Source organism: Dendrobates tinctorius, unplaced genomic scaffold, assembly GCF_039654945.1.
Source record: "Dendrobates tinctorius isolate UK_male_01 unplaced genomic scaffold, ASM3965494v1 ptg000152l, whole genome shotgun sequence".
Classification (NCBI taxonomy): Eukaryota; Metazoa; Chordata; class Amphibia; order Anura; family Dendrobatidae; genus Dendrobates; species Dendrobates tinctorius.
The window spans coordinates 4,470,086-4,494,648 of record NW_027361819.1 but is presented as its reverse complement, the minus strand read 5'-3'; the positions used below and the strand labels follow the sequence as shown (position 1 = coordinate 4,494,648).

The window sequence follows — 24,563 nt, the reverse complement described above, 5'->3', positions numbered from 1 at the left end:
GGAAGTTAAATTCCTTTTCACCGGGGCGTATCTCGGCTCTTTTGCCCTCCCAGTAAATAAAAGAATGTCCCAAAACCCAAACTGTGGGCTTATGACCTCCTGTAAGAGACGAGATGTGTTATAGCAGGTCTGGTCTTATGTATCTCGCAAAGCATGCGGATTTCCAACGACCCAATCTCTGTACTTCAGCTTCAGCTACACCGGCCCTAGCTGCTTCAGTGGCTGCTCCTATTCTAAAAGAATGCATTCCGTATTCTTTGGAGTCTACACCGACAGCTTGTATACATTGCTTAAAAATTGTGTGAAATTGATATTTAGTAAGTGGGGAGCCGTCGGTGTGAGAGAGAAAAAATCTACTTTCGTGCCTTATAGCTGCGTAGTGTCTGATTATTTTGACCTTGCATATGGGGCCGTCTACGGCCTTAACCAGGACCCACGACCCTCTACCGGTGGGGTCACATTTTGATTTCCGCACTCTAATGCGCAGAGCGTCGCTGCATATTGCGAGATCCTCATTAATTAACCCGCCTATCGATGTCGTTTTGGAATGCGGCACTAGTTCACTAATTCTCAGCGCCCCGAAAAATGCGATCGCAAACGCTGCAGATATTAGGGCTGACTCGTATTGAGATTTGCACACCGTTTTAGATATTGTTATAATATCGTGCAACAGACTTAAAGAAACGGGGCGACGACATTCCTGACTGGGTTGGAGCCTTCTCCAGCCTTTAGCGGCTTGCTTTATGAAGAAATATTTAGTTACATCGGCCCATCCCACTAGCTGAAAGAAAAAGGCTACTCCCGATAAATGACGCTGCGCTAATGTACCTGACGCGCCTCTACTTTTGAGCTGAATCAGGAGTTCTACCACCACGTCGCATCTCGCCTGATCACATGTATTGATTGGCCTCTCTTTAATTAGCGAGCACCACTCTTCCCATGCCTTACCATAAACCTGCCAGGTAGCCGGTGTCACTGAGGCGCGGATCAAGGGCATCAGTGATTGGCCACTGTGTCCCAGAGGGAGGGAGGACACAGTAGGCCCGTTGGTTCTGCGCTGGGAAGGAAGACTTTGAAGGCCTGCCAATCGGAAGACAACAGAGAGTTAACCATTTTATCATCCACAGTAGGCGTCACTCTGGCTCGGCACCAGATGTTGTGTCTAAGGCATAATAGTGCAAGGCGGCGCGACAGCGCAAGAATCGGTGGTGATGATGAAGACATACTGTTTAAACATTTAGCGCTTCCCGGGTTTTTGATCAGAAATCTGATATTAGCATTTTTTAGTTTGTCACCCCACAGTTCGACTGATGTAACTATGGCAAATATCTCATACAAAACGGGGTTGCGGCCCCAGTTGGCAGAGGTCCATAGGACCGGTCATCTGCTTTTGCACCATTGGTTGCAGTAGACTGCGACAAAACCATTTGTGAGATCTGCGCCCACCAGTAGACCTAGGGCGCTGTTTAGCTTCTCCTGAGACATGACACATGTATGCCCATTGTAAGATTCCAAGAATGATTTCCAGACTGACAAATCCGCTCTCATTGAGCGATTAATTCTGATTCTGTGGCCCGGCTGGGCGATGCCCTTTGTAGCTAATGATAACCTGCGTGAGAAAGCCCTGCCGACCGGCATTACCCGGCAAGCAAAGTTGAGTAAACCTAGTAAGGACTGCATCTGCTGCAGGGTGACTTTCTTTTCAACGAGGAAACTTTTAACTATTTGGAGTGTTTTTTCCAATTTATCCGCCGGTAAACGAAAAATCATCTCATTTGTGTCTATTTCAATACCGAGGAAAGGGAGAACGTAACATGGACCGAGCGTTTTCTCCGGCGATAGTGGGACACCGAAACGCCTGGAAATAAATTTAAACTTTTGAAGAAGAAAAGAACAGAGTTTGGATTCCCTGGGTCCAACGAACAAAAAGTCATCGAGGTAGTGCACTGTTGAATTGCTGCCTGTTTCGTGACGTACTACCCAGTCTAAGAAGGTGCTGAAAAGCTCGAAATAGTGACAGGAAATGGAGCAGCCCATTGGTAGGCACATGTCGAAATAAAAAAGCTGGCCCACCTTACAACCCAACAAATGGAAGCATTCGGGGTGCACGGGTAAAAGACGGAGAGCTGACTCGATGTCGGTTTTTGCCAACAGGGTTTCGGGCCCCGCCGCGCGCACAAGCTCAACAGCTCTGTCAAACGAAGCGTAGGTCACCGACGAGTCTTCCGGGGGTATTGCGTCATTGACCAAATCGCCTTTTGGGTAGGAAAAGTGATGTATTAGCCGATATTTACCGGGTTTGTGTAAGCGTTAGTCGTAGCCAAACATCTGTCGCTTTTACACCCCATCCTAGATCAGGTTGCAGGGCTAGCAGCCTCCGGAACTCCTCGTCATAGCGCTTCCAAGCAACACCGCCATGAGACTTATAGGAGTTATATATTAAATCCTGGTATATGAATAACTCAGAGCAGCGTTCAGGATGCTTTTGGCCCATTACACAGCCGAGGACTCCGAAGGCCTGCAGCCAGTTGTTCATTGTATGCGCTATTTTACCTCTATTTCTATCGTATGACCACTCGCCTGTCCTCCTTTCCTTATCCACTGACTGTTGGTCCACTGATAAGAGTGACCATATGTCTACATAGTCATTATTCCAGATCTTATCTTTCTTCTCTAGGTCTATGTGTGTACCTAGCGGACTAATTCCACAGAAAAAGGCGTCTTTGTGTAGACTAGCTGATTGAGGTATGCTCCCGGTGACGCGTTGACCTCCGGGCTGATTCAAGTGGTTGACTTAGCGCCCTGATGGCAGATGCCAGGTCGCTCTCTTCTGTGTTGTGTATTTTGTTATGCGTGTTGTTTATACGTGACTCACCACTGTCTGTCGCCGATCGAGTGTCTCCAGTTGAAGGAGGTACCCTGGCGATATCCTGCTCCCGGCTGGCGGCCCGATATGGCCCGAAAATTTGCTGGGCAATGGAACGTAGCTGAAATCCTGCTTCGGTGATAGAACTTTGATGATGTTGGGCCATGATGAATACAGATGGATCTTCTGGGATTGATGACGACGATGGAGCACATCGCAGCCGATGGCTGTCGTGAGCTCGTGGCAGCGCTCCCTCCAGAATGACGATCTGGCTGGAGGTCGCAAGATGTTCATCGATGCACCTCCGGCTACTGGTGTGGGGTGGAGATTTTGTGCAACGTCTTCTGCTGGATGTCCAAGAACGCCTGCTGCGGTGCCCTTCAGAGGCATCGGACCATCCAGATGTGGAAGGTGACCTCCATCTGGAGGAGCGTGACCTGTGGCGGCTCCTGATGGAGCTACGCCTTCGCCTGTAAAAGCAAAAAGCTCCTAGATATCAGACGGAGAGGAAAGAAAAAGACCCCCACCCCAGCACCTGAATTTAACCCCTGAGGGTGTGGCCGGACACCCCTTTCTCTCTTTCCATTGGTCAGTGGGGCGTCCTAATTATGGCATCATACGGGGGGGGGGGGAGTAGTGGGAGGGGGAGGCACTGCACGGAGTTCGCTTATCATCAAATCCATGGGGGCTCTACAGTCAGAGGCACGATCCTTAAGCAGTACCGTGCCTGCCAATATAATTGGGAATATTAAGTAGCGCAGTGATTAGTTTTATCTTGTGCTGGGAAATAGATGTGTGATCTCAACGTAGTCACAATATGAGATGATGTGTGTGTGTGTGCAAAAATAATGAAATCTGGATCGATACCTCTGCCCCTCAAATAACCTCAAAATAGGAGTAATCACAGGTCATCCTTGGTGTAAAGTCCAATATTTTTCTTTTCCGATTCTTTTTTCAGGAGAGACAACTACTAGAGAAATCTGAATTCCCAGTGTCTGCAGCCATTCCAGAAAGTATCTACACTGAGCTGCGCCCAGCTTTTCCTTTTTTCGGCAGCAGTCTCGGGAATCCTCACTGAGCAGTAGCCGAGCTTTCATTGTTTTCCGCAGCAAAATCGGAAGAGATAATCACTGAGTTGCAACCCAGCTTTCTCAGTATCAGCAGCAGTCTCACAAATCATCACTGAGCTGTACCCCAACTTTCCCAATTTCAGCAGCGGTATCAGTAATAATTACTAAGCTTCAGAAGCAATCTCAGAATGTACCATCAATAATAAGCTGAAACCAAACTTTCCCAGTATCAGCAACAGTCCCAGAAATCATCGCTGAGCTGCAATCAAGCAGCAGTCCCAGAAAGTCTCCACACTGAGCTGCTGTCTGGGTCCTCAGCGGTCTTCTCTTTTTCTCTTCTGGAGTGGTTGATACATGAGCGCTCCAGCTAGTGATTGGCTGCATAAGTCATGGACCAACAATGAGAGGATAACGCAGTGTTATGGAGGATCGGCAAGGAATTGGTAGGTGCGTATGTGATTTCAATTACCCGGAGAGCTGGGCGGCAGCTCAGTGTAGATCCTTTCTGGGACTGCTGCTGCCAATATCAATCATGGCGGAAAATAACAGCACAGAGGCAACCGATCTGTTCTGCTTCATATTTTTATTATAGAAATGTGCATGTTGATAATAAGTAAAAAAACAAAACTTTACCATGAGCTTGAATGAATGGATTTACGAGGGTTTGCACATCTTAGTGATGACAAGATTTTTTGTAAAATTGTTGCCCTCAGATTACTAGAATTTCCGAGTCTGTGTTCTTCCCTGACTACAGAGATTCGAGGTTGGGCAGAGTCTGTTGTGCTTTGGATGGCGCCCGTATCATAACTTCTGGAAGGTCTTGTACTAATGGTTTGCGTAAGCAATAGCTATGCGGGGTAATGGTGCTTCAGGCACATGAAAGCGTCGGCATTGGGCCGTCTACTTCTCTCATTTGGTATTTTCTTTCAGATTCTTAATGACTACTGGGTTATGGTCCCGCAAGATTGAGAGAAATGTGTCGTTATCTCTAGGACCCCAGGATCTCACATAACCGTAGAGTTCTCTCATTTTCTCTTGGCTGGTTTCTTTTTTTCGGATGATATCGTATTGCTCATTCGTCAGTAACCTTTTTTCCAAAAGATCATCCAGAACTGGATCCACATGAGTGATGTTGTTAATTAACTTGTTTCGATTTTCAGTCACAAGATGTTTCTTATCTGCAGTAAATATACAAGGATTTGCGTCACTACAAGAAGACCTGATGCCCGATTTCACCAATATTAACAATATTCGATAGATATTTTGCAAAATCTGTGAAACTTAGGACAATGCATGTAGAGAAGAGGGAACCAGTCACCATGTTGGGGCTCTGCACCATTCAATGAGTTTTTGTGTAATCTACTTTCTCGGGAGCACACGGCTCCTCTGCCTCTCCACATCCAACTGGGTGGACTGGTGTACACCTGGAGATTGACAGCTCAGGTCTGCAGCACAGTCGCACCGCTGATCCGAGTTGTATTTTCTCATCTAGCTGGCAGAAGTAATTTTGCTTCTGCAGAATTGGAGAATGTGCAGCCATCATCAGATGCAAAGAGCTTGTAAGCACTGCGCTCCTAGACTAGGAAACTGACCATCTCTGATAGACTGCAGCAGTAGCTGGTGGCCTAGGTAATTAAAAGTAAACTCTAACATTAAAAATCCTCCCTTCTTGAGAAAAAAGAGGATTTTTAATAAGAGGAAAGTTGCAAACTTTGTTGTTTTTACAAGCACTTTGCAATTTTAAGCTCTGTTCGCATCAGTATTTTCAGAGACATTTCTCATGTAACTTCCATTACAATAGCACCCACCAGACAACCTCTGACACCAAAAGACAATGCAGATGCCCCGAAGTTTCTGATTAAAACTGTTCCCCATGAGCTGACAGTGGCAGAGTCAGGAGGTACTTTGTGAGTGGAGTTATCGCGCAATGTGCTCCCGTCCCACAGATGAAGACAGAAGCAGCAGCCCCTGTGTCTCCTGTGATATATGCACCAGTCTAATGTCTCCTGTGATACATGCTCCAGCACAATGTCTCCTGTGATATATGCTCCAGCCCAATGTCTCCTGTGATGTATGCTCCAGCCTAATGTCTCCTGTGATGTATGCACCAACCCGATGTCTCCTGTGATATATGCTCCAGCCTAATGTCTCCTGTGATATATGCTCCAGCCCAATGTCTCCTGTGATGTATGCATTAGCCCAATGTCTCCTGTGATGTATGCATTAGCCCAATGTCTCCTGTGATGTATGCATCAGCCCAATGTCTCCTGTGATGTATGCACCAGCCCGATGTCTCCTGTGATATATGCTCCAGCCCAAAGTCTCCTGTGATGTATGCATTAGCCCAATGTCTCCTGTGATGTATGCTCCAGCCCAAAGTCTCCTGTGATATATGCTCCAGCTCAATGACTCCTGTGATGTATGCATCAGCCCAATGTCTCCTGTGATGTATGCACCAGCCCGATGTCTCCTGTGATATATGCTCCAGCCCAAAGTCTCCTGTGATGTATGCATTAGCCCAATGTCTCCTGTGATGTATGCTCCAGCCCGATGTCTCCTGTGATATATGCTCCAGCCCAATGTCTCCTGTGATGTATGCACCATCCCAATGTCTCCTGTGACGTATGCACCAGCCCGATGTCTCCTGTGATATATGCTCCAGCACAATGTCTCCTGTGATATATGCTCCAGCCCAATGTCTCCTGTGATTTATGCATCAGCCCAATGTCTCCTGTGTTGTATGCACCAGCCCAATGTCTCCTGTGATATATGCTCCAACCTAATGTCTCCTGTGAAGTATGTACTCCAGCATAATGTCTCCAGTGATGTATGTGCTCCAGCCCAATGTCTCCTGTGATGTATGCTCCAGCCGAATGTCTCCTGTGATATATGCTCCAGCCCAATGTCTCCTGTGATGTATGCACCAGCCCAATGTCTCCCGTGATGTATGCTCCAGCCCAATGTCTCCTGTGATGTATGTACTCCAGCTCCAATGTTTCCTGTGACGTACATGCTCCAGCCCCAATGTATCCTGAGATATATGCACTGCAGCCCCGGTATGTCCTATGTGATGTATATACAGCACCCCCGGCGTCTCCTATGTGACATAAATGCTCCAGTCCCAGCGTCTCCTATGTGACATATATGCTCCAGTTCCAGCGTCTACTGTGATGTTTATGCTACTGCTCCAATGTGATGTATACACAGCAGCCCCACTGTCTCATATGTAATATACACATAGAAGTCCCAGCATCTCCTATGTGACATATATGCTCCAGTCCCAGCATCTCCTATGTGATGTACAGTATATGTTCCTGTTCCAATGTCCCCAATGCGATGTATACACAGCAGCCCTACTGTCTCATATGTGATGTATATACAGCAATCCCAGCATCTCCTATGTGACAAATATACTCCAGTCCCAGAGTCTCTTATGTGATGCATACACAGCTTTAGTGACTCTTATATGATGCCCCAGTGTCTCCTATGTATTGTATATCAGTCTCGGTGTCTCTTATGGTGTATACAGCATTTTCAGGGTCTCCTATGTGATGTATACAGCAGAGCTCCCACTGCTTGAGGTCTATAAATGTAACATGAGCAGTGATGAATTTCCCCCTGTGAGGAGACATGCAATGTAATATACATCTGTGTTTGGTACATCTTACTGCTCTGAGTCCTTTACAAAACTTATCATCGCAAAGAGTCTCCTGTGCTCCAGACCAATGCAAATCTGGAAAAGTGGTTTCAAGTAGTGACATCATCCATACCACCTACCATAACAGCTGCACCAAAGAAAAGCAGCTCCAGCCGTCACATTAGGGGGGAGGTAATTAATTATTTGACCAAATAAACCAGGATCATTTTCAAGTAAATAATTTTCTGTGCCCCCCCCCGAATGATGGTACAAATATCCGAATGGCCCTTGGTAGAAAAAGGTTCCTGATCCCTGTTTTAGAGCAACACTGTTGTGAACACTTTGGACCTGACTTCTGAGTTTGGGCTCCCTCTGGTGGTTGCTGTGGGTAATGGAGCTGGTCGGGTTGACAGAAGTCAATCACCTGAAGAGGATGAGTGGAGGTCAGGTGTTACAGACTGGGAAGATTTAAGTAAGCAACCTTCCCTCAGTTGTTGCTGGTGATTTGGTTTTCTTCCTGTGCATTTTGGAAGTCTGCTTGCCCCCTGCTTGGTCCTGCATCATTCAGATAAGTTATTTGTTTGCTGGAATCTTTTTGCATTTGATCCAGTTTTTGCCTTTCTCTGCTTTCTGCCTTGCTGTGTGGGTTCAGCATTGTTCCCTGCTGGGACCAGTGCTGGACCCCGTTCCATATGCCACAGCTTATGTCAGTCTGTTCAGTATTGCTAGTCCCCTGTTATATCAGTATCTTTTGTTTTGCTTCCAGTTCACACCAGAATTCTGATCTAGTGGGGGAGAGGTCGTGTGGCCTCAGTATTTTTGCATATCAGACGTGTTGGATTTTTCTTAGGGTTTTTTGCGTGATTGCAGACAGTATCTTTCCTGTCCTGTTCTATCTAGACAGTTTGGGCCCCATCATTTGCTTACTCTATTTTCTGCCTGTGTTTGTGCCTCATCTTGTCTCACCAGCAATATATGTTTGGGGCCTATCTATTCCTTTGGGGTTCTAGGCTGTTATGAACGAGTCACCGTAGGAGGCAAAAGCAGAAATGCTAGCTAAGTCCAGAAAACCAGAGAAGTTGGCAGCTATCGGATTCCAGACCCCTGAACCTATCAACAACAACTAGCAGTAGCCGTGGGGGGTTCCTACGGTGCCCTAGACCCCTCGATCACAGCCGGAGAACTACATAGCCTAAAGACAGAAAGGGAAATCTAAACTGCCCCAGAGCAGACCCCAAAGCAATAGGCAGCCCCCAACATATAATGACGGTGAAGCAAGAAGAAAAAACACTAACACAGAAAGAAAGATAGGCTGAGCAAATGATGGGGCCCAAGCTAACTAGATAGGACAGGATAGAAAAGCTGCTGTCTGCAATCCGCCAAAAACCCTCTCAAAACAAGAGCCAACAGACTGACATTGAAAAAGGCCCTGAAGACGCTAGGCTTCAAAAAGACTATGTCAGTACTCAGGTATTTTCTGAAGACAAAGCAAAAAGACACAAAGGAATTCAGCTCACCCCAGCAGGGAATGATAGAATCCAGAAAAGCAAGGCAAAATAAAACCAAAATACAAATGCAAAAAGCAAGGCAGAAAACTTAGCTTTTGAGGAGCAGGAATCAGACTGGTCTCCTAGAATCCCTCAGAGAAATCACCAGCGAGGCAGAAGGGCGTCGGCTGTCTTATATCCAGTCAGCAATTCCCGTCACCCAGTCATCCTCTACCAGCTCAGGTGTTTGATAATCAGCCTCACTACCTTCCTTCACCAGAAGAGGGAGTTCATCAGACCTCAATGGTGAAGGGGAAAATGAACTCATAACAGTACCTCCCCCTTGAGGAGGGGTCACCGAACCCTAATCCACGCCACCAGGGCGATCAGGGTGAGCCCGATGAAAGGCACGCACCAATCTTTTGGCATGAATATCAGAGGCAGAGACCCAGGAATTATCCTCCTGACCATAACCCTTCCACTTAACTAAATACTGGAGTCTCCGTCTAGCCAGACGGGAATCCAGTATCTTCTCTACCTCATATTCCATGATGCCTTCAACCAATACAGGGTCCGGAGGTACCACCCCAGGAACTACTGGTTCAACAAACCTCTTCAACAAGGACTTATGAAACACATTATGGATTTTAAATGTGACAGGAAGAGCCAACCGAAAAGAGACCGGATTAATGATCTCCAAAATCTTGTAAGGTCCAATAAATCTAGGCTTAAACTTAGGAGAAGCTACCTTCATAGCGATATTTTTTGATGATAACCAAACCATATCACCCACCTTAAACCGGAGACCAATGGTCCTATGTCGGTTGGAAAACCGCTGGGCCTTTTCCTGGGAGAGTGATAACTTATCCACCACTTGGTCCCAGATCTGGTGCATTTTCTCCACCACAGTGTCAACACCTGGGCAGGCAGAAGGCTCCACCTGCCCTGAAGAAAATCGAGGATGAAACCCAAAGTTACAAAAAAAAGGTGACATCAAAGTGGCAGAACTAGCTCTATTATTTAAAGCAAATTCGGCCAAGGGCAAAAATGAAACCCAATCATCCTGATCAGCGGAAATAAAACATCTCAAATACGACTCCAAGGTCTGGTTTGTTCTCTCCGTCTGCCCATTGGTCTGAGGGTGAAACGCAGAGGAGAAGGACAACTGAATTCCCAGCTTGGAACAGAAAGTCCTCCAAAATCTAGACACAAACTGAACTCCTCTGTCAGATACAATGTTCTCAGGAATCCCGTGCAAGCGAACCACCTGTTGCAAAAACAGGGGCACCAACTCAGAAGAAGATGGCAACTTAGGGAGTGGTACAAGATGAACCATCTTAGAGAACCTATCACAAATCATCCAAATAACAGTCATTCTCTGAGAGACAGGCATAGCAGAGATGAAATCCATTGAAATATGGGTCCATGGCCTCCTGGGGACCGGCAAAGGCATCAACAGCCCACTAGAGCGAGAAAAAGGTTTAGATCGGGAGCAAGTCCCACAGGACTGCACAAAATTCCTGACATCACGAGACAAGGCGGGCCACCAAAAACACCGACTCCCCAGATCTCTAGTACCAAAAATACCTGGATGACCAGCCAATGCAGAGCAATGAACGTCAGACATCACTCTCTTCTTCCACTGGTCAGGAACATACAACTTTCCACTGGGACAACGCTTAGGTTTGTCCTCCTGGAACTCTTCCAGAGCACGTCTCAAATCGGGCGAGATGGCAGAAAGAACTACCCCTTCGCCTAAGATGGTAGCAGGCTTGGTCACCACAGGAGAATCAGCCAAGAAGCTCCTAGAAAGAGCGTCAGCCTTGACATTCTTAGTGCCAGGAAGAAAAGAGACCACAAAATCAAAACGTGTAAAAAACAAGGCCCACCTAGCCTGTCTAGGGTACAAGCGTTTGGCCGACTCCAGGTAAATCAAATTCTTGTGGTCAGTGAGGACCACGACTTGATGTTTAGCTCCCTCCAACCAATGTCTCCACTCCTCAAATGCCCATTTCATGGCTAACAGTTCCCGATTCCCCACATCATAGTTACGTTCAGATGGGGAGAACTTTCGGGAAAAGAAAGCACAGGGATTCATTTTAGATGTTACAGGATCCTTTTGGGACAAAACAGCTCCTGCACCAATCTCAGAAGCGTCCACCTCTACCTGGAACGGGAGTGAGACATCAGGTTGCCGCAAAACCGGGGCAGAAGTGAATCTTCGCTTCAGCTCCTGAAAGGAAGAAACAGCCTCCGGAGACCAATTCAGCACATCAGCACCCTTCTTAGTCAGATCAGTCAAATCAAAATCAATCAAATTTATTATCGCCAAGTACATATTACATATATACAAGGAATTCTTTGTGGCAAAGAGGCAACATAATATATAACAACAGATACAACAAGTAACATCTAACAAGACAGATACAGTATATAGTCTACACATGACGATTTAATTGTTGAACAGAGAGTGGATAGAAGCTGTTCATATGGCGGTTGGTGCTGCATTTGGGGACTCTGAAGCGACGTCCTGAAGGGAGTAGTTGGAATGAGGAGTGTCCCGGGTGAGAGGGATCGGATGAAATTTTCAATGCGTGGGATCGAATACCCTTATCATTAAGATCCTGGATTTTAGGCAGGGGGGAACCTATAATTCTCTCTGCTGTTCTGAAAGTCCTTTGTAAGCGGAGTTTGTCATGCGCAGTGGCTCCCCCATACCAGACTATCAGAGAGGAACAAATCACAGATCTGATGACAGCATTAAAGAATAAGATCAGCAGATTCTTAGACAAACCATATCTTTTCAGCTGACGCAGGAAGAACATCCTCTGTTGTGCTTTTCTTATAACAGCATCCACGTTTTTCCCCCATTTAAGATCATGAGAGATGATAACACCAAGGAATTTGGTCTCTGTGACCCTAAGAACCACTTCGTCATGGATGTAGATTGGAAGTATCTCATGTTGATCTTTCCTAAAATCCACAACCATCTCAGCAGTTTTTTTAGTGTTGAGTACAAGATTATTGGCTTTACACCAGTCACATATTCTTTCCACCTCACTCCAATACAAGTCTTCAGCATTTCCCCTGATGAGACCAATCAGTGTCATATCATCGGCAAATTTCAAGATTTTTACTGAGTCTGCTGAAGAGATGCAATCATTCGTATAGAGAGAAAACAGTAACGGGGACAAAACACACCCCTGAGGTGCCCCGATGTTTGTGACCAAGGTGTCCGAAGTGAATGGTCCAACTTTTACACTCTGTATCCTGGCTGTCAGGAAGTTATAAATCCACAAGCATAAGTTAAGAGGGACTCCAAGAGCTACCATTTTCTTATGAAGTAAATTCGGATCAATGGTATTGAACGCTGAGCTAAAGTCCATGAAAAGAATCCGGACATATGAGTGCAGTTCATCTGTATGATCCAAAATGTACTTCAGTGCCAGATTGACAGTGTCGTTTGCCGAACGATTCTCCTTATAGGCAAACTGAAGCGGGTCCCATAGCTTCTGCGTGAATTTTATCAGGTGGGACATCATAATTCTTTCGAAGACTTTCATAGCTACAGATGTGAGTGCTACTGGTCTATAGTCGTTCAACTCAGAGGATCCCACTTTCTTGGGGACAGGGATAATTGTGGAATTTTTCCAACACTGAGGTACAACGCACTCTTTCAGTGACACATTGTATATATTTGTCAGTATAGGGGCAAGCTGGGTAGCACATACTTTCAGACACATTGGAGATACACCATCAGGGCCAGGTGCCTTTTTGACCTTAAGTCCCTTTAGGATGCGTATCACCTCTGCCTCGGAGATCACTACTTGGGTGTTGCACAATGAATGATCTTTATATGAACAGACTGAGGAGCTTAGAGATGAATAGCCACTGTGTGTAGAGCTTGCCTCAAATCTGCAGTAGAATTCATTTAACTCTGCTGCCAGACTTCTGCTGGGGTTCACTATAGTGGAGTGGCTTTTATAATTGGTGACCTCTCTTAATCCTCTCCATGCAGATCTATTATCTTTTGATGAGAACCTTTCCTCCAGAATCTTTGCATACTCGTGTTTGGCTAACTTGATCTCTTTAGATAGCGAGTTCCTAAGTTTCTTGAATTCAGTAATATCGCCTGCTTTATAAGCCTCCTCTTTTCTCTTACGGATCAACCTGACTTTATTTGTAAACCACGGCTTGTTGTTTCCCCGAAAGTGGACAGATTTGGATGGAATAAACGTGTCTTCACAAAAACGGATATATGAGGACACTGCATCAACCCATTCATCCAGACCCGAGCATGTTTCCTGGAATACCTCCCAGTCCGTGCATTCAAAGCATGCTTGTAGTTGCAATTTTGCCTCCTCAGACCATGTCTTCTTTGTATAAACTGTAGGTTTGGATGTTTTCAACCTTTGCCTGTAGGCTGGAATTAAATGAATTAGACAATGATCTGAAAAGCCCACTGCTGCTCTCCTCACTGCCCTGTAGGCCCCTTTTATGACTGTATAGCAGTGATCAAGCGTATTGTTCTCTCTCGTGAAGCAGTTTATATGTTGAGTAAATTTGGGGAGATCCAGGTTGAGTTTTCCTTTGTTAAAGTCCCCCATTACGATCACAAATGCTTCTGGAGATCCTTTCTCCCATTCTGATATTTTGCATGCTAATTCACCAATAGCAGCTTTAACAGATGCTTGGGGGGGAATATATACTGCAACCAGAACCATAGATGAAAACTCTCTTGGAGAGTAAAATGGTCTACAATTGAGTGCAAGGTACTCTAGATCTGGAGAGCAACCTTTTCCCAGTATGTTAACATCACAGCACCAGCTAGTGTTGATGTAGAGACATACCCCACCCCCCCTTTGTTTACCTGAAGCTACACAATCACGGTCAGCTCTGTAGATAACAAAACCAGGTAGATCCAGACTACAATCAGGGATGGTCTCATTCAACCAGGTCTCAATAAAACAAAGAGCAGCTGAATTGGCCATATCAGATCTCATGTTACAAAGTAAGTTCAGTTCCTCCATTTTGTTAGATAAGGAACGGACATTAGCCAAGTGGAGTGAAGGAAGAGCTGTTCTGAACCCTCTCCTCCGAAAGCGTGCCAGGACGCCTCCTCTCCTACCTCTCTTGCAGTACACCTCCACAGGTTTCACAGAAGTAATGGATTTTATGTGCTCAATTGTTGAATTAGCAATCATGCTCCAAGAAGGGGAGTCCATGAGAAATTGCGGATGAATCCAGAATAATAAATCGCCCCTTGAAATCATAAGAGTAGGTTTACAGAGTGCAGTGGCCATGATTACACTCAGCTTGTAGCTATAAAGACTGAACAGTCACAGCTTAGCAAAGTTAAATGTACAACTTTCCATAAAGGGTGCTCCCAGCACTGCTGGGGGGGAGGGCATGGGTGCAACAAGACAGGGACATCAGGGGACACGCCAACAGTCAGTCCAAACCTGCCCAGCTCACCCCTTCAGCTCCACCTGGACCACAAGATCTCCAGAACATCTCCAGCACCGCACACTCCACCAGCTTTGCTATCCCGGGATCATCTGCATTCTGGAAATGGGTACAAGTTGTAGGAAAGTTGGCAGGCAGCTAGCAGCTTCACTCTCCCCCAGCTGAAACCAGGCACGGAGCTCCATGAGGACAGAAATACACCGGTCCCAGCTGGTCGCAGTCTCCACACTACTCCCAGCTCTGCCGAATCCTGTAGCCCTACAGCTCCACGTGGACCACAAGATCTCCAGAACAACTCCAGCACCGCACACTCCACCAGCTTTCCTATCCCGGGATCATCTGCATTCTGGAATTGGTTACAAGTTGTAGGAAAGTTGGCAGGCAGCCAGCAGCTTCACTCTCTCCCAGCTGAATCCAGGCACGGAGCTCCACGAGGACAGAAAGACACCAGTCCCAGCTGATCGCAGTCTCCACACTACTCCCAGCTCTGCCGAATCCTGTAGCTACGCAATGGTGAGTGCTCCAAAGGGAGAATTAACAATTAAACGGGGTAAAAAACTAAAAAACTCAGGAGCCTCATGCCAGAGCAGCCATCTCCTCGGCGCTCCTCCTCCTAGTCAATGGCTTGGCAATACTGGAAAATTTTGCTATAAATTTCCGATAAAAATTAGCAAAACCCAAAAACTTCTGAAGGGCCTTCAAAGAAGTGGGCTGAACCCAATCATAAATGGCCTGTACCTTGGCCGGGTCCATTTCAATAGTTGACGGAGACAAAATAAATCCCAAAAATGAAATCCTCTGTACCCCAAAAAGGCATTTCGATCCCTTAACATACAGGGAATTCTCCCTCAAGATCCGGAACACAGTCCGAACATGTTCCACATGAGAATCCCAATCCTTGGAGAAGATCAAAATATCATCCAGGTAGATAATCAAAAATGTATCCACAAAGTCTCGGAAAATGTCGTTCATGAAGCACTGGAAGACAGAAGGGGCATTAGTGAGCCCAAAAAGGCATCACCAGGTCACCAGGTACTCAAAATGTCCCTCCGGAGTATTAAACGCCGTCTTCCATTCATCCCCATGCTTAATGCGGATAAGATTATACGCCCCGCTGAGGTCAAGCTTGGTAAACCAGCAAGCACCTTTAACTCTGGAGAATAGATCCGAAATCAGGGGTAACGGATACTGATATTTAATAGTAATTTTGTTGAGGGCACGATAATCAATACAAGGCCTTAATGAACTAATGAACCATCCTTTTTAGCCACGAAAAAAAACCCAGCACCTAAGGGTGAAGAGGATGGTCTAATACCGTCTTTCCCTGACACCCCCGAATGTAAGACGTACTAGGGGAATAATGGGGGATGCCTAATGTAAGACATCCCCCGTTTATAAGACATAGCGGATCAGCGGTGCCCCGAAAGTAAGACGTTGTGCGGTACCGGTATAATGCATTAGGTTTAACATACCGGTACCGTTGCCTGTGTCCCCCTGTGTCCCCCGGGCAGAAGTCAGGGCCTCTCTGATTGGCCCAGCGGCTTCTGTGAGCCCGCCCGCCGGCCGCCGCCCTGACGTCACCGCTCATTGGCCAGTGTCCCCCTGCACGAGGAAGAAGAAGCCTGCCCTGCCCTGTCCCGCACCGCAGAGGAATCGCCATCCGGTAAGCAATGGCTGTGGGATACTGTACCATACCGTAATGGCAGGCTGTGGGATACTGTACAATGGCAGGCTGTGGGATACTGTACAATGGCAGGCTGTGGGATACTGTACAATGGCAGGCTGTGGGATACTGTACAATGGCAGGCTGTGGGATACTGTACAATAATGGCAGGCTGTGGGATACTGTACAATGGCAGGCTGTGAGATACCGTACTGTAATGGCAGCAACCCTTCTGTATGGCAGGCTGCTGTGGGATACTGTATGGGACTGTATGGGTGACTGTGATACGGAACCATAAGCAATGCTTATATGCTATATTTTTGCCCCCAGACATGAGTGGTTCCGGTCCGAGTAAAAGGAAGAGCTACTCTGTGGAGTATAAAAAAGCCATGGTTGAAGAATCTTGGGGCAAAAATGTAGTGGAGTTCTGCAAGGAGAAGATGTTGGATCACCGACTGTTCCAAAAATGGCGTGCAGAATACACTAACCTGAGTGAGAAAGCGGAGAGTGGAATGGCTAAAAGGCGTAAGGTTGGATGTGGTCAGCAGCCAATGTATCCCGAGCTGGAAAGCCTGGTGTGTGAGTGGGTTGCTGACAGGAGAGCGAAGACATTGGTGGTGACCAGGGCTCAGATTCAGGAGTATGCCCTTGCTGTGGCACCACAGTTTGACATTACCCCTGAACAATTCAAGGCGTCACAGCACTGGGTGGATAACTTCATGGAACGCAATGACCTGTCTCTGAGAAGATCCACGACCCTCTTTAGGCTGGAAGATGCAGAGATTGTGAAACGTGCATTTGCCTACAAGAAGTTTGTGGATGACACTGACTTCTCCAAATACAATCTTTGCCACATGATCGCCATGGATGAAACTGCTGTGTTCATGGGCCAAGCAGCTCAAACCACCGTTGGTCAACGAGGTGCCTCCTCAGTGTACGTTCCCTCCACCGCTTATGAAAGTGCACGTGTCACCTGCATTTTGGCGATTCGTCTGGATGGCACTAAAGTCACACCTTTGCTGATTTCAAAGGGCAAGAAGGACAAGATAGAGCGGGTTTCTGGTATTTATGTGCTGGAAACGGAAAAAGCCTGGGCCACACAAGCGGTTATAAGGAAGTGGCTTGATTTAATGCTGCCGCTTGTTATGCGAGGGAGCAAAAGAGGGATGCTGATCTGGGATGCAGCCAGCACACACCGGGCTAAAGACATGAAAAACTTCCTTCATGAGCGACGTATCGACCAGATCATGATTCCGGCAGGGATGACGGCTTATCTCCAGACTCTGGATATCGCCATAAACAAGCCCTTCAAGGACAATCTGCGTGCGGAAATCAATGACTACATTGAAAACCGTATGGAGAGGAACGTACGTGGGAACTTTGTTAAGCCAAAACTGCCTGAGATTGTGAACTGGGTGAAGAATTCATGGGATAAGATCAGTGACACCTGCATTGAAAATGCACTGCGAGCTGGCTACCTGGACAAGGCCTGCTCATTTCAGGACAGTGCCATTGCTACCCATGAGAGATATGGGCCAATGATTCAGGCGGAAATGGATTCCCGAGAGTCCCAAGAAAATCCACAGGAACCTCAGAGTGTGGATGTTTACGATGATGTTCCTGAAGATGATGACATGGTTGTCATCGAATAAATCTTGTTTTATCTTCCAGTATAACTTATTCAGACTGTTCATTGTTACCGTTTTTCATTGTTTTAAATGTTTTACATGTTATACATGGAAATACCGTCATGATACGGTTGTAACAAGACATTCTTGGCACTTTCTTGGGCACTTGGTTTAATAAAACTGTTTTGTGGTGAACACCACACTGTTCAGCTTGTTAATAAATGTTATTTTTTGGTTAAAACAAAAATCGTCATTTTTTTTTTTCTAATATAAGACATACCCCGAAAGTAAGACATAGTGGGACTTTTGGGGGTCAAAAGAATGTAAGACACTGTCTTATATTCGGGGAAACACGGTATGACCCTTCTCCAACGCCTCCTTAATATAGGATCGCATAGCCTCGTGCTCGGGTACAGATAAATTGAAGAGCCGACCCTTGGGAAATTTACACCCCGGGCTCAGTTCAATTGCACAGTCATAACTTCTATGAGGAGGCAAAGACGCAGACTCATTCTCACTAAATACATCATAAAAGTCCGCCAAATAGTCAGGAACATCATGCGACTGGGGAGAGGTGGAAAAAACCAGAGCCTCACTAAGGGCACACCGACAACCCCAACTCACCACAGACACAGATTTCCAATCCAAAACTGGATTATGAATTTGCAACCAGGGAAACCCCAGAACAATGGTATCATGCAAATTATGCAGCACCAGAAATCTGCAATTTTCTTGATGGTCTGGGGCGACCCGCATTACAACCTGGGTCCAAAACTGAGGTTTATTTTTCGCCAAAGGAGTAGCATCAATCCCCCTCAAAGGGATAGGCGTCCGCAGAGGTGTCATAGGAAATCCACAACGTTTAGCAAAATCCAAGTCCATTAGGTTCAGGGCCGCTCCCGAATCCACAAAAGCCTTGGTGGAAAAAGTGGACAGGGAGCAGATCAGAGTAATTGCCAGAAGAAACTTAGGTTGAACCCCACCCACAGAAAACGTGTGTGCAAAACGTTTCTCTCGTTTAGGACAGACAGAAATAATATGCGAGGCATCTCCACAAAAAAAACACAGCTTATTACGCCTTCTGAACTCCTGACGTTGCTCCCTGGACAAAACTCTATCACATTGCATAGGTTCAGACACTTGTTCAACAGGTGGCAACACCTCTCGTGCAGTTTTGCGTTCACGTAAACGCCGATCAACCAGAATGGCTAATGACATAGAATCGTCAAGACCAGAGGGAACAGGAAATCCCACTATAGTATCTTTTACGGCTTCTGACAAACCCTTCCGAAAGAGAGCTGCCAAGGCATTATCATTCCAGGTAGTAAGGACCGCCCACTTTCGGAATTTTTGACAGTACAATTCTGCAGAATCTCGACCCTGGCTCAATGCCAACAGGGCCTTTTCAGCCTGATCAATAGCATTAGGTTCGTCATACAACAACCCCAAGGCTTGAAAAAATGCGTTCACATTAGTCAGAATAGGATCATCTGGTTTCAAAGAAAACGCCCAATCCTGGGGATCGCCACGCAGCAAAGAGATGACAATTTTAACCTGCTGCGCAGAGCTCCCTGACGAGTTAGGCTTCAAGGCAAAAAATAATTTACAATTATTTTTGAAATTCAAAAATTTAGACCGATCCCCAAAAAACACATCAGGAGTAGGGATCTTTGGTTCAGCAGCATGTGAATGAGCAAGGTAGGCGGAAATTCCTCGCATTTCCGCAGCGAGCTGCTCCACACGATCAGACAATTGCTTTATCTCCATTGAGAGAAAAAAAATTCCCCCTACGGCCTCAGAGATATAGAGGAAAAAATATACACACTTTTTTTTTATTTATTTTTTTACAATTCTTTCCTGCTATTGAGTACCCTAGGATCTGCGGTATGGCTGGTGATTCTGTTATGAACCAGTCACCGTAGGAGGCAAAAACAGAAATACTAGCTAAGTCCAGAAAACCAGAGAAGTTGGCAGCTATCGGATTGCAGGCCCCTGAACCTATCAACAACAACTAGCAGTAGCCGTGGGGGGTTCCTACGGTGCCCTAGACCCCTCGATCACAGCCAGAGAACTAAATAGCCTAAAGACAGAAAGGGAAATCTAAACTGCCCCAGAGCAGACCCCAAAGCAATAGGCAGCCCCCAACATATAATGACGGTGAAGCAAGATGAAAAAACACTCACACAGATAGAAAGATAGGCTGAGCAAATGATGGGGCCCAAGCTAACTAGATAGGACTAGATAGGACAGGATAGGAATCAGACTGGTCTCCTAGAATCCCTCAGAGAAATCACCAGCGAGGCAGAAGGGCGTCGGCTGTCTTATATCCAGTCAGCAATTCCCGTCACCCAGTCATCCTCTACCAGCTCAGGTGTTTGATAATCAGCCTCACTACCTTCCTTCACCAGAAGAGGGAGTTCATCAGACCTCAATGGTGAAGGGGAAAATGAACTCATAACACTAGGCTTAGTTAACTCTTTGGCTGTGCTGAGGTGTCTAGGGCATCGTAGGTACGTCCCACGGCTAATTGTAGTTGCGTTGTTAGTTTTAGGGGTCTGCAATCTGCTTAGTTACCAACCTCTCTGGTTTTCTGGGTGCCTAGCTTATTCCCCGGCTATCCTCCTCGTTGACCTAATCATAACACAACACCCTGTAGGACCCATTCTTCATTGTACATTTTGGTGATCTTCTCAAAGATATTTGACTTTTATAAAAGGGTAAAAGTGATATTCCCATCGCTGTCTTTCATGGCTGAGACCGGAACAAGTCTGTCCAGACGCCGACCACTGATGGATCTGCGGAAGCTGCTGAGCTGAGCTGCGCTGTCCGTGTCTTACATTTGTCTTATTTCTAAACAGAATAGCTCAGTTGGGCTCGGATGTTCCCGTAGCTCGTCTTAGGTGCCTGGATGGCGTAATTCTCATCTCTGTCATCACAGGCTGAGATGTTAATAAGAGCTTCACACCGGCCATTCACTTTAAGAAAAGTCTGGGCTCTGACAATAATGTGTCCTCCTATTTATCTGACTACTCTGTTGTCCCTCATGAGGCTGAGAATCACAGATCTGATGGAGGTATCTGGCCGGGAAGCCTTTCCATGTTTATCCCTACCCCGGGTCTAGATGCAAAACACAACATAAAAACACTAATACAATGGAACAAAACAGGTAAAGTGACACAACTGTGATGTTCGTCCTTGAACCAGTTCCGTTTTACTCTCAGCTCACTTACCGCTTGTCTTTGACTTTTTTGTTCTTTTTGGCTTCTCATCTTCCTCTCTCGGCTCCTTTGTTGCTCGTTTGCCGCCCGTGGCTCCACCGGAGGTTTCCGCATTTACTTCTGATTTTTGAGTGGCTTTTGTCTCTGTAAGAACATAAATGTAACCTGCTCATAACTCCATGAATAACATCGTCATCTGCAGTTATGTGCCCGGCACAAGAGGTCACATCTAGGGAACGTTTGTAGATTAAGGGCCGTTAAAAGATCGGCGATCGGCTACGTGGCGGCCGACCTGCTGTCACTTCATTGCCTGTGCCGACAGTCTGACTTCACTTCTTCGTCCACAGAATGATCATAAAGACAATCGTTCTGTGTGCGTGGAACATGATGTTGTCGGCAGCACATCCCCCGTTTACATAGAATGTGCTGCCAGGAACCATGATGTGTAAACCAACTTATCAATCATTTCGGCCTGATGAATGAACATTTTGTTCTTTTGTTGGGTCACTGCCGACTTGTTTAGAAAGACCTAGAATCGGGGCGTGGCCTAGGACCCTGGCTATGCAGGCAGCAGGAGTCCAGAGCTCCCGGTCTGATGTCCTCAAAGCGACCCACAAAGCGACTGGAGGTATACTTAAAGAATTTTATTCGGTTCAGAAGAGATCCCTGAACACCCTGGACCATTTTGATTCTACTTTCAAGCTCCTTGGTCCAGGAAAAGTGAAGTTTCATCTTTAAAGAAGTAGACGGTGAGAGCAATGAGGAAGCGGCGGAAGGATACCGCTTTGTGCCATGGTCTTTCCTGAGGAGAAAATTTCATACTAAATGCAGCAATGACAAGAAGATACCTAAATTCATCAACCCCTGCTATGGGGTACTCGTTTTTAATGTTTATACAGAGGCACAACCAAGTTGTGGACTTTTAATCCTTGCGGGCCTGCAGAGTGACAGAGCAGGGCTGAGGAGCGGAGTGATACCACTCTCCACAGTGAGCTCCTTTGAAAAGCGGATCCGAGGACAAGTGCAGGCTCCCTTCTCAGAAAGGACCACTGGGTCTGGCCTTCCTAATCTTAAGGTACCCATTGCCACCCGTTACTCCAGGGCACACGCAGTTCCTGGTCCCCTAGAGTCGGTGTCCAGACAGCACGTTGGCCGGATCTTCTTCCACGGCGTGTGAAAATAGTCCCGATGGCTGCATAAGATTATGCGGCAGCGGGAATAACTTTGGAGCAGCAGTTTACATCACAGGGGGACTACCTATCCCTATCCCCTAATCTGAGACACATCAACAGCCCTGCCTTTTGACCCCAGCCAGGGGACCTGCGGTGCGACGGAGCGGTGTTGAGTGGCGGAGTAATACCGCTCGCAACTAGTGCGCTCCCTCAGGATAAAGTTTTCATACAGTGTGCACGTTCCTCTCCCTGTGAAGACCGACGGGACTGACTCTATGGACCTCGAGACACCCCTGGCTACCCGCTAAACCAAGGCACACCCGGTTTCTAGCCCATTAGACCTGGTGTGCAGGTGACGCGTCGGTTAGATCTACATCCGCAGCACGTGAAAAGAGTCCCTGTGGCGACACTAGGATAAGCAGCACGGGACTTGCTCTTAGGGGGCCTCGGCTCCTGGTGCATCACTACTATTCCTCTCCGTTTTCTGGGAGTTCTTTGTTGATCCCTATTAAAAATTACTCCGGGCTGGCCTTCTTTACCGCAGAATATACCTGTGATTTGCCTGGGTCACCCTGAAATATTTCAAAGTGGGGAAATTCACCTCTCATTTATAGGCTGCGCTACTAGGTCATATAGGACACTATATAAAGTCCATTTAGGCTCCCTTATACAGAATCCTTTCAACTACCAGGGACATTTGACAATTGGTGTCCTGGGACCTATACCTTCACCTGCATAATTTTTATAGCACTTCATACCAAATCCATTGGTCCGGGTATTAACCATTGGTGGACCACAAGAGTGGAAGCCATACATAAACTTTGAAATCATATATTCAACATTTCAAATTTCATCTCTACTCTCCGTGGAACTTTGAGGGAATAGTTCCCCATAGGAATACCTGGTTGGCGTAGCAACCAGCTTTTAAAGGGACACTCACAAGCTTGTTTCTCCTTTACAATCTGGTAGCTGACCCTACAAAAATATAGGATCTCTGACTGGTTGGGCTTTAAAATTATTTAAGATTACATGTATACTCATTTTATGTTGTAATACTATTGTCACAGTCCCGGCTGCTGCGCGCTCCTCCCAGCGCGTCCCTGTGCCCTGGCGCGTCCCCGCACCCGGCTTCCGGGTTCCACGGCGTCGGGCACCTGCGCACTATGGGGATCCCAGCGCTTTGCCTCCTGGGAGTGATGATGCGGTGGCGCCGCCCCCAACATGGCGGCGTCCACCGGCTATTTAGGATCTGTGTCTAGTCAGGTAAGGTGCCTGTCTGTCGACTTTGGTGACGCTGTCTCCTGCAGCGTTCACTGTGTCTCAGGCCGTGCCTCTTGCAGCGCCATACCTGTCTTGTCTGCGCCTTGCCTGCGCTCTCCCTGTCGGCTCTCGCTCTGTCTCTTCTGCCTGCCCTTGCCTCCGTTGTCTCCTGTGTCTGCCTCTGTCCGCTTGTCTCCTGCCTTGTCTCCCAGTCTGTGCCTTATCCATTGTCCCTCTCTATTGCAGCCTCCCGCCTGTGCCATCCGCTGAGTCTGTCTCGCAGCCCCTTCTCCGTTATTCCAGGTCCTTCTCTGCATCAGCACTGATTCCCTGTGTATCCTCTCCAGGCGTACCACAGTCACCCCTTTGGTTCCGGCCGTCACGGTTCTACCCTCCGTGGACCTGCCCCTAACACTCCCTGTATAGGGGGTGGCCACACCTGGGCCGCTCGCCCTCGGGGGCTCTGGAGCCGTGACCCAGAGGGTCCACTTCCGGGTTGTTCCTCATCGCCCCTGTAACAGCAATCGTAACAGTACAGTCAGGCCCTGGAGCCTCGGCTGCGCAAAAAGAATTAGTTTTCCTTCGGGAGAATCAGACGCGCATTATGTCCTTTATGAAAACCATGGACTCGCGTCTGTCCGCTCTCCAATCCTCTGATCCTGGTAGCGCCGCCCAGCTGGTGGGCTTACAACAAGAATTAGCTCAGCAGCGTGATACTCAGACCCATATCCTTAGTTACATGGCGTCTGTGGACGCCCGATTACTTTCCCTGCAGTCAGCTGCCTCTGCCTCCTCCCCAGCTCCAGTTTCTCACCCACCTCCGCGGCTAGCCAAGCCACCTCGGTATAGCGGTGATGCCAAATTATGCAGGGGTTTTTTAAACCAGTGCCGTCTCCATTTTGAACTACTGCCCCAGCAGTATCCAACAGACCGAGCCAAAGTGGCCTTCATCATCTCCCATTTGGAGGGGGATGCCTTGGCTTGGGTCAATCCCCTCTGGGAGCATGACGACCCTGCGGTCACCCAGCTATCCATATTTTTGGACACTTTTTGGCGAGTTTTTGACGAACCAGGCCGTCTTGCCTCCACCACTGAG

The 24,563-nt window shown here is 47.0% G+C and overlaps 1 protein-coding gene across 1 annotated transcript in view; it reads right to left on the bottom strand.

Moving 5' to 3' along the window:
- Positions 1-4,500: 4,500 nt before the first annotated feature.
- The window catches only part of LOC141050793 (uncharacterized), a 71,753-nt gene continuing 51,690 nt past the window's right edge, over positions 4,501-24,563 (bottom strand). The window contains exons 7-8 of the mRNA XM_073547450.1: positions 21,048-21,179; positions 4,501-5,114 (exon numbers count right to left, since the gene is read on the bottom strand). Coding sequence (XP_073403551.1) covers positions 4,846-5,114; positions 21,048-21,179 — 401 coding nt within the window. The 3' untranslated portion in view covers positions 4,501-4,845. The remainder of the gene's footprint in view (positions 5,115-21,047; positions 21,180-24,563) is intronic.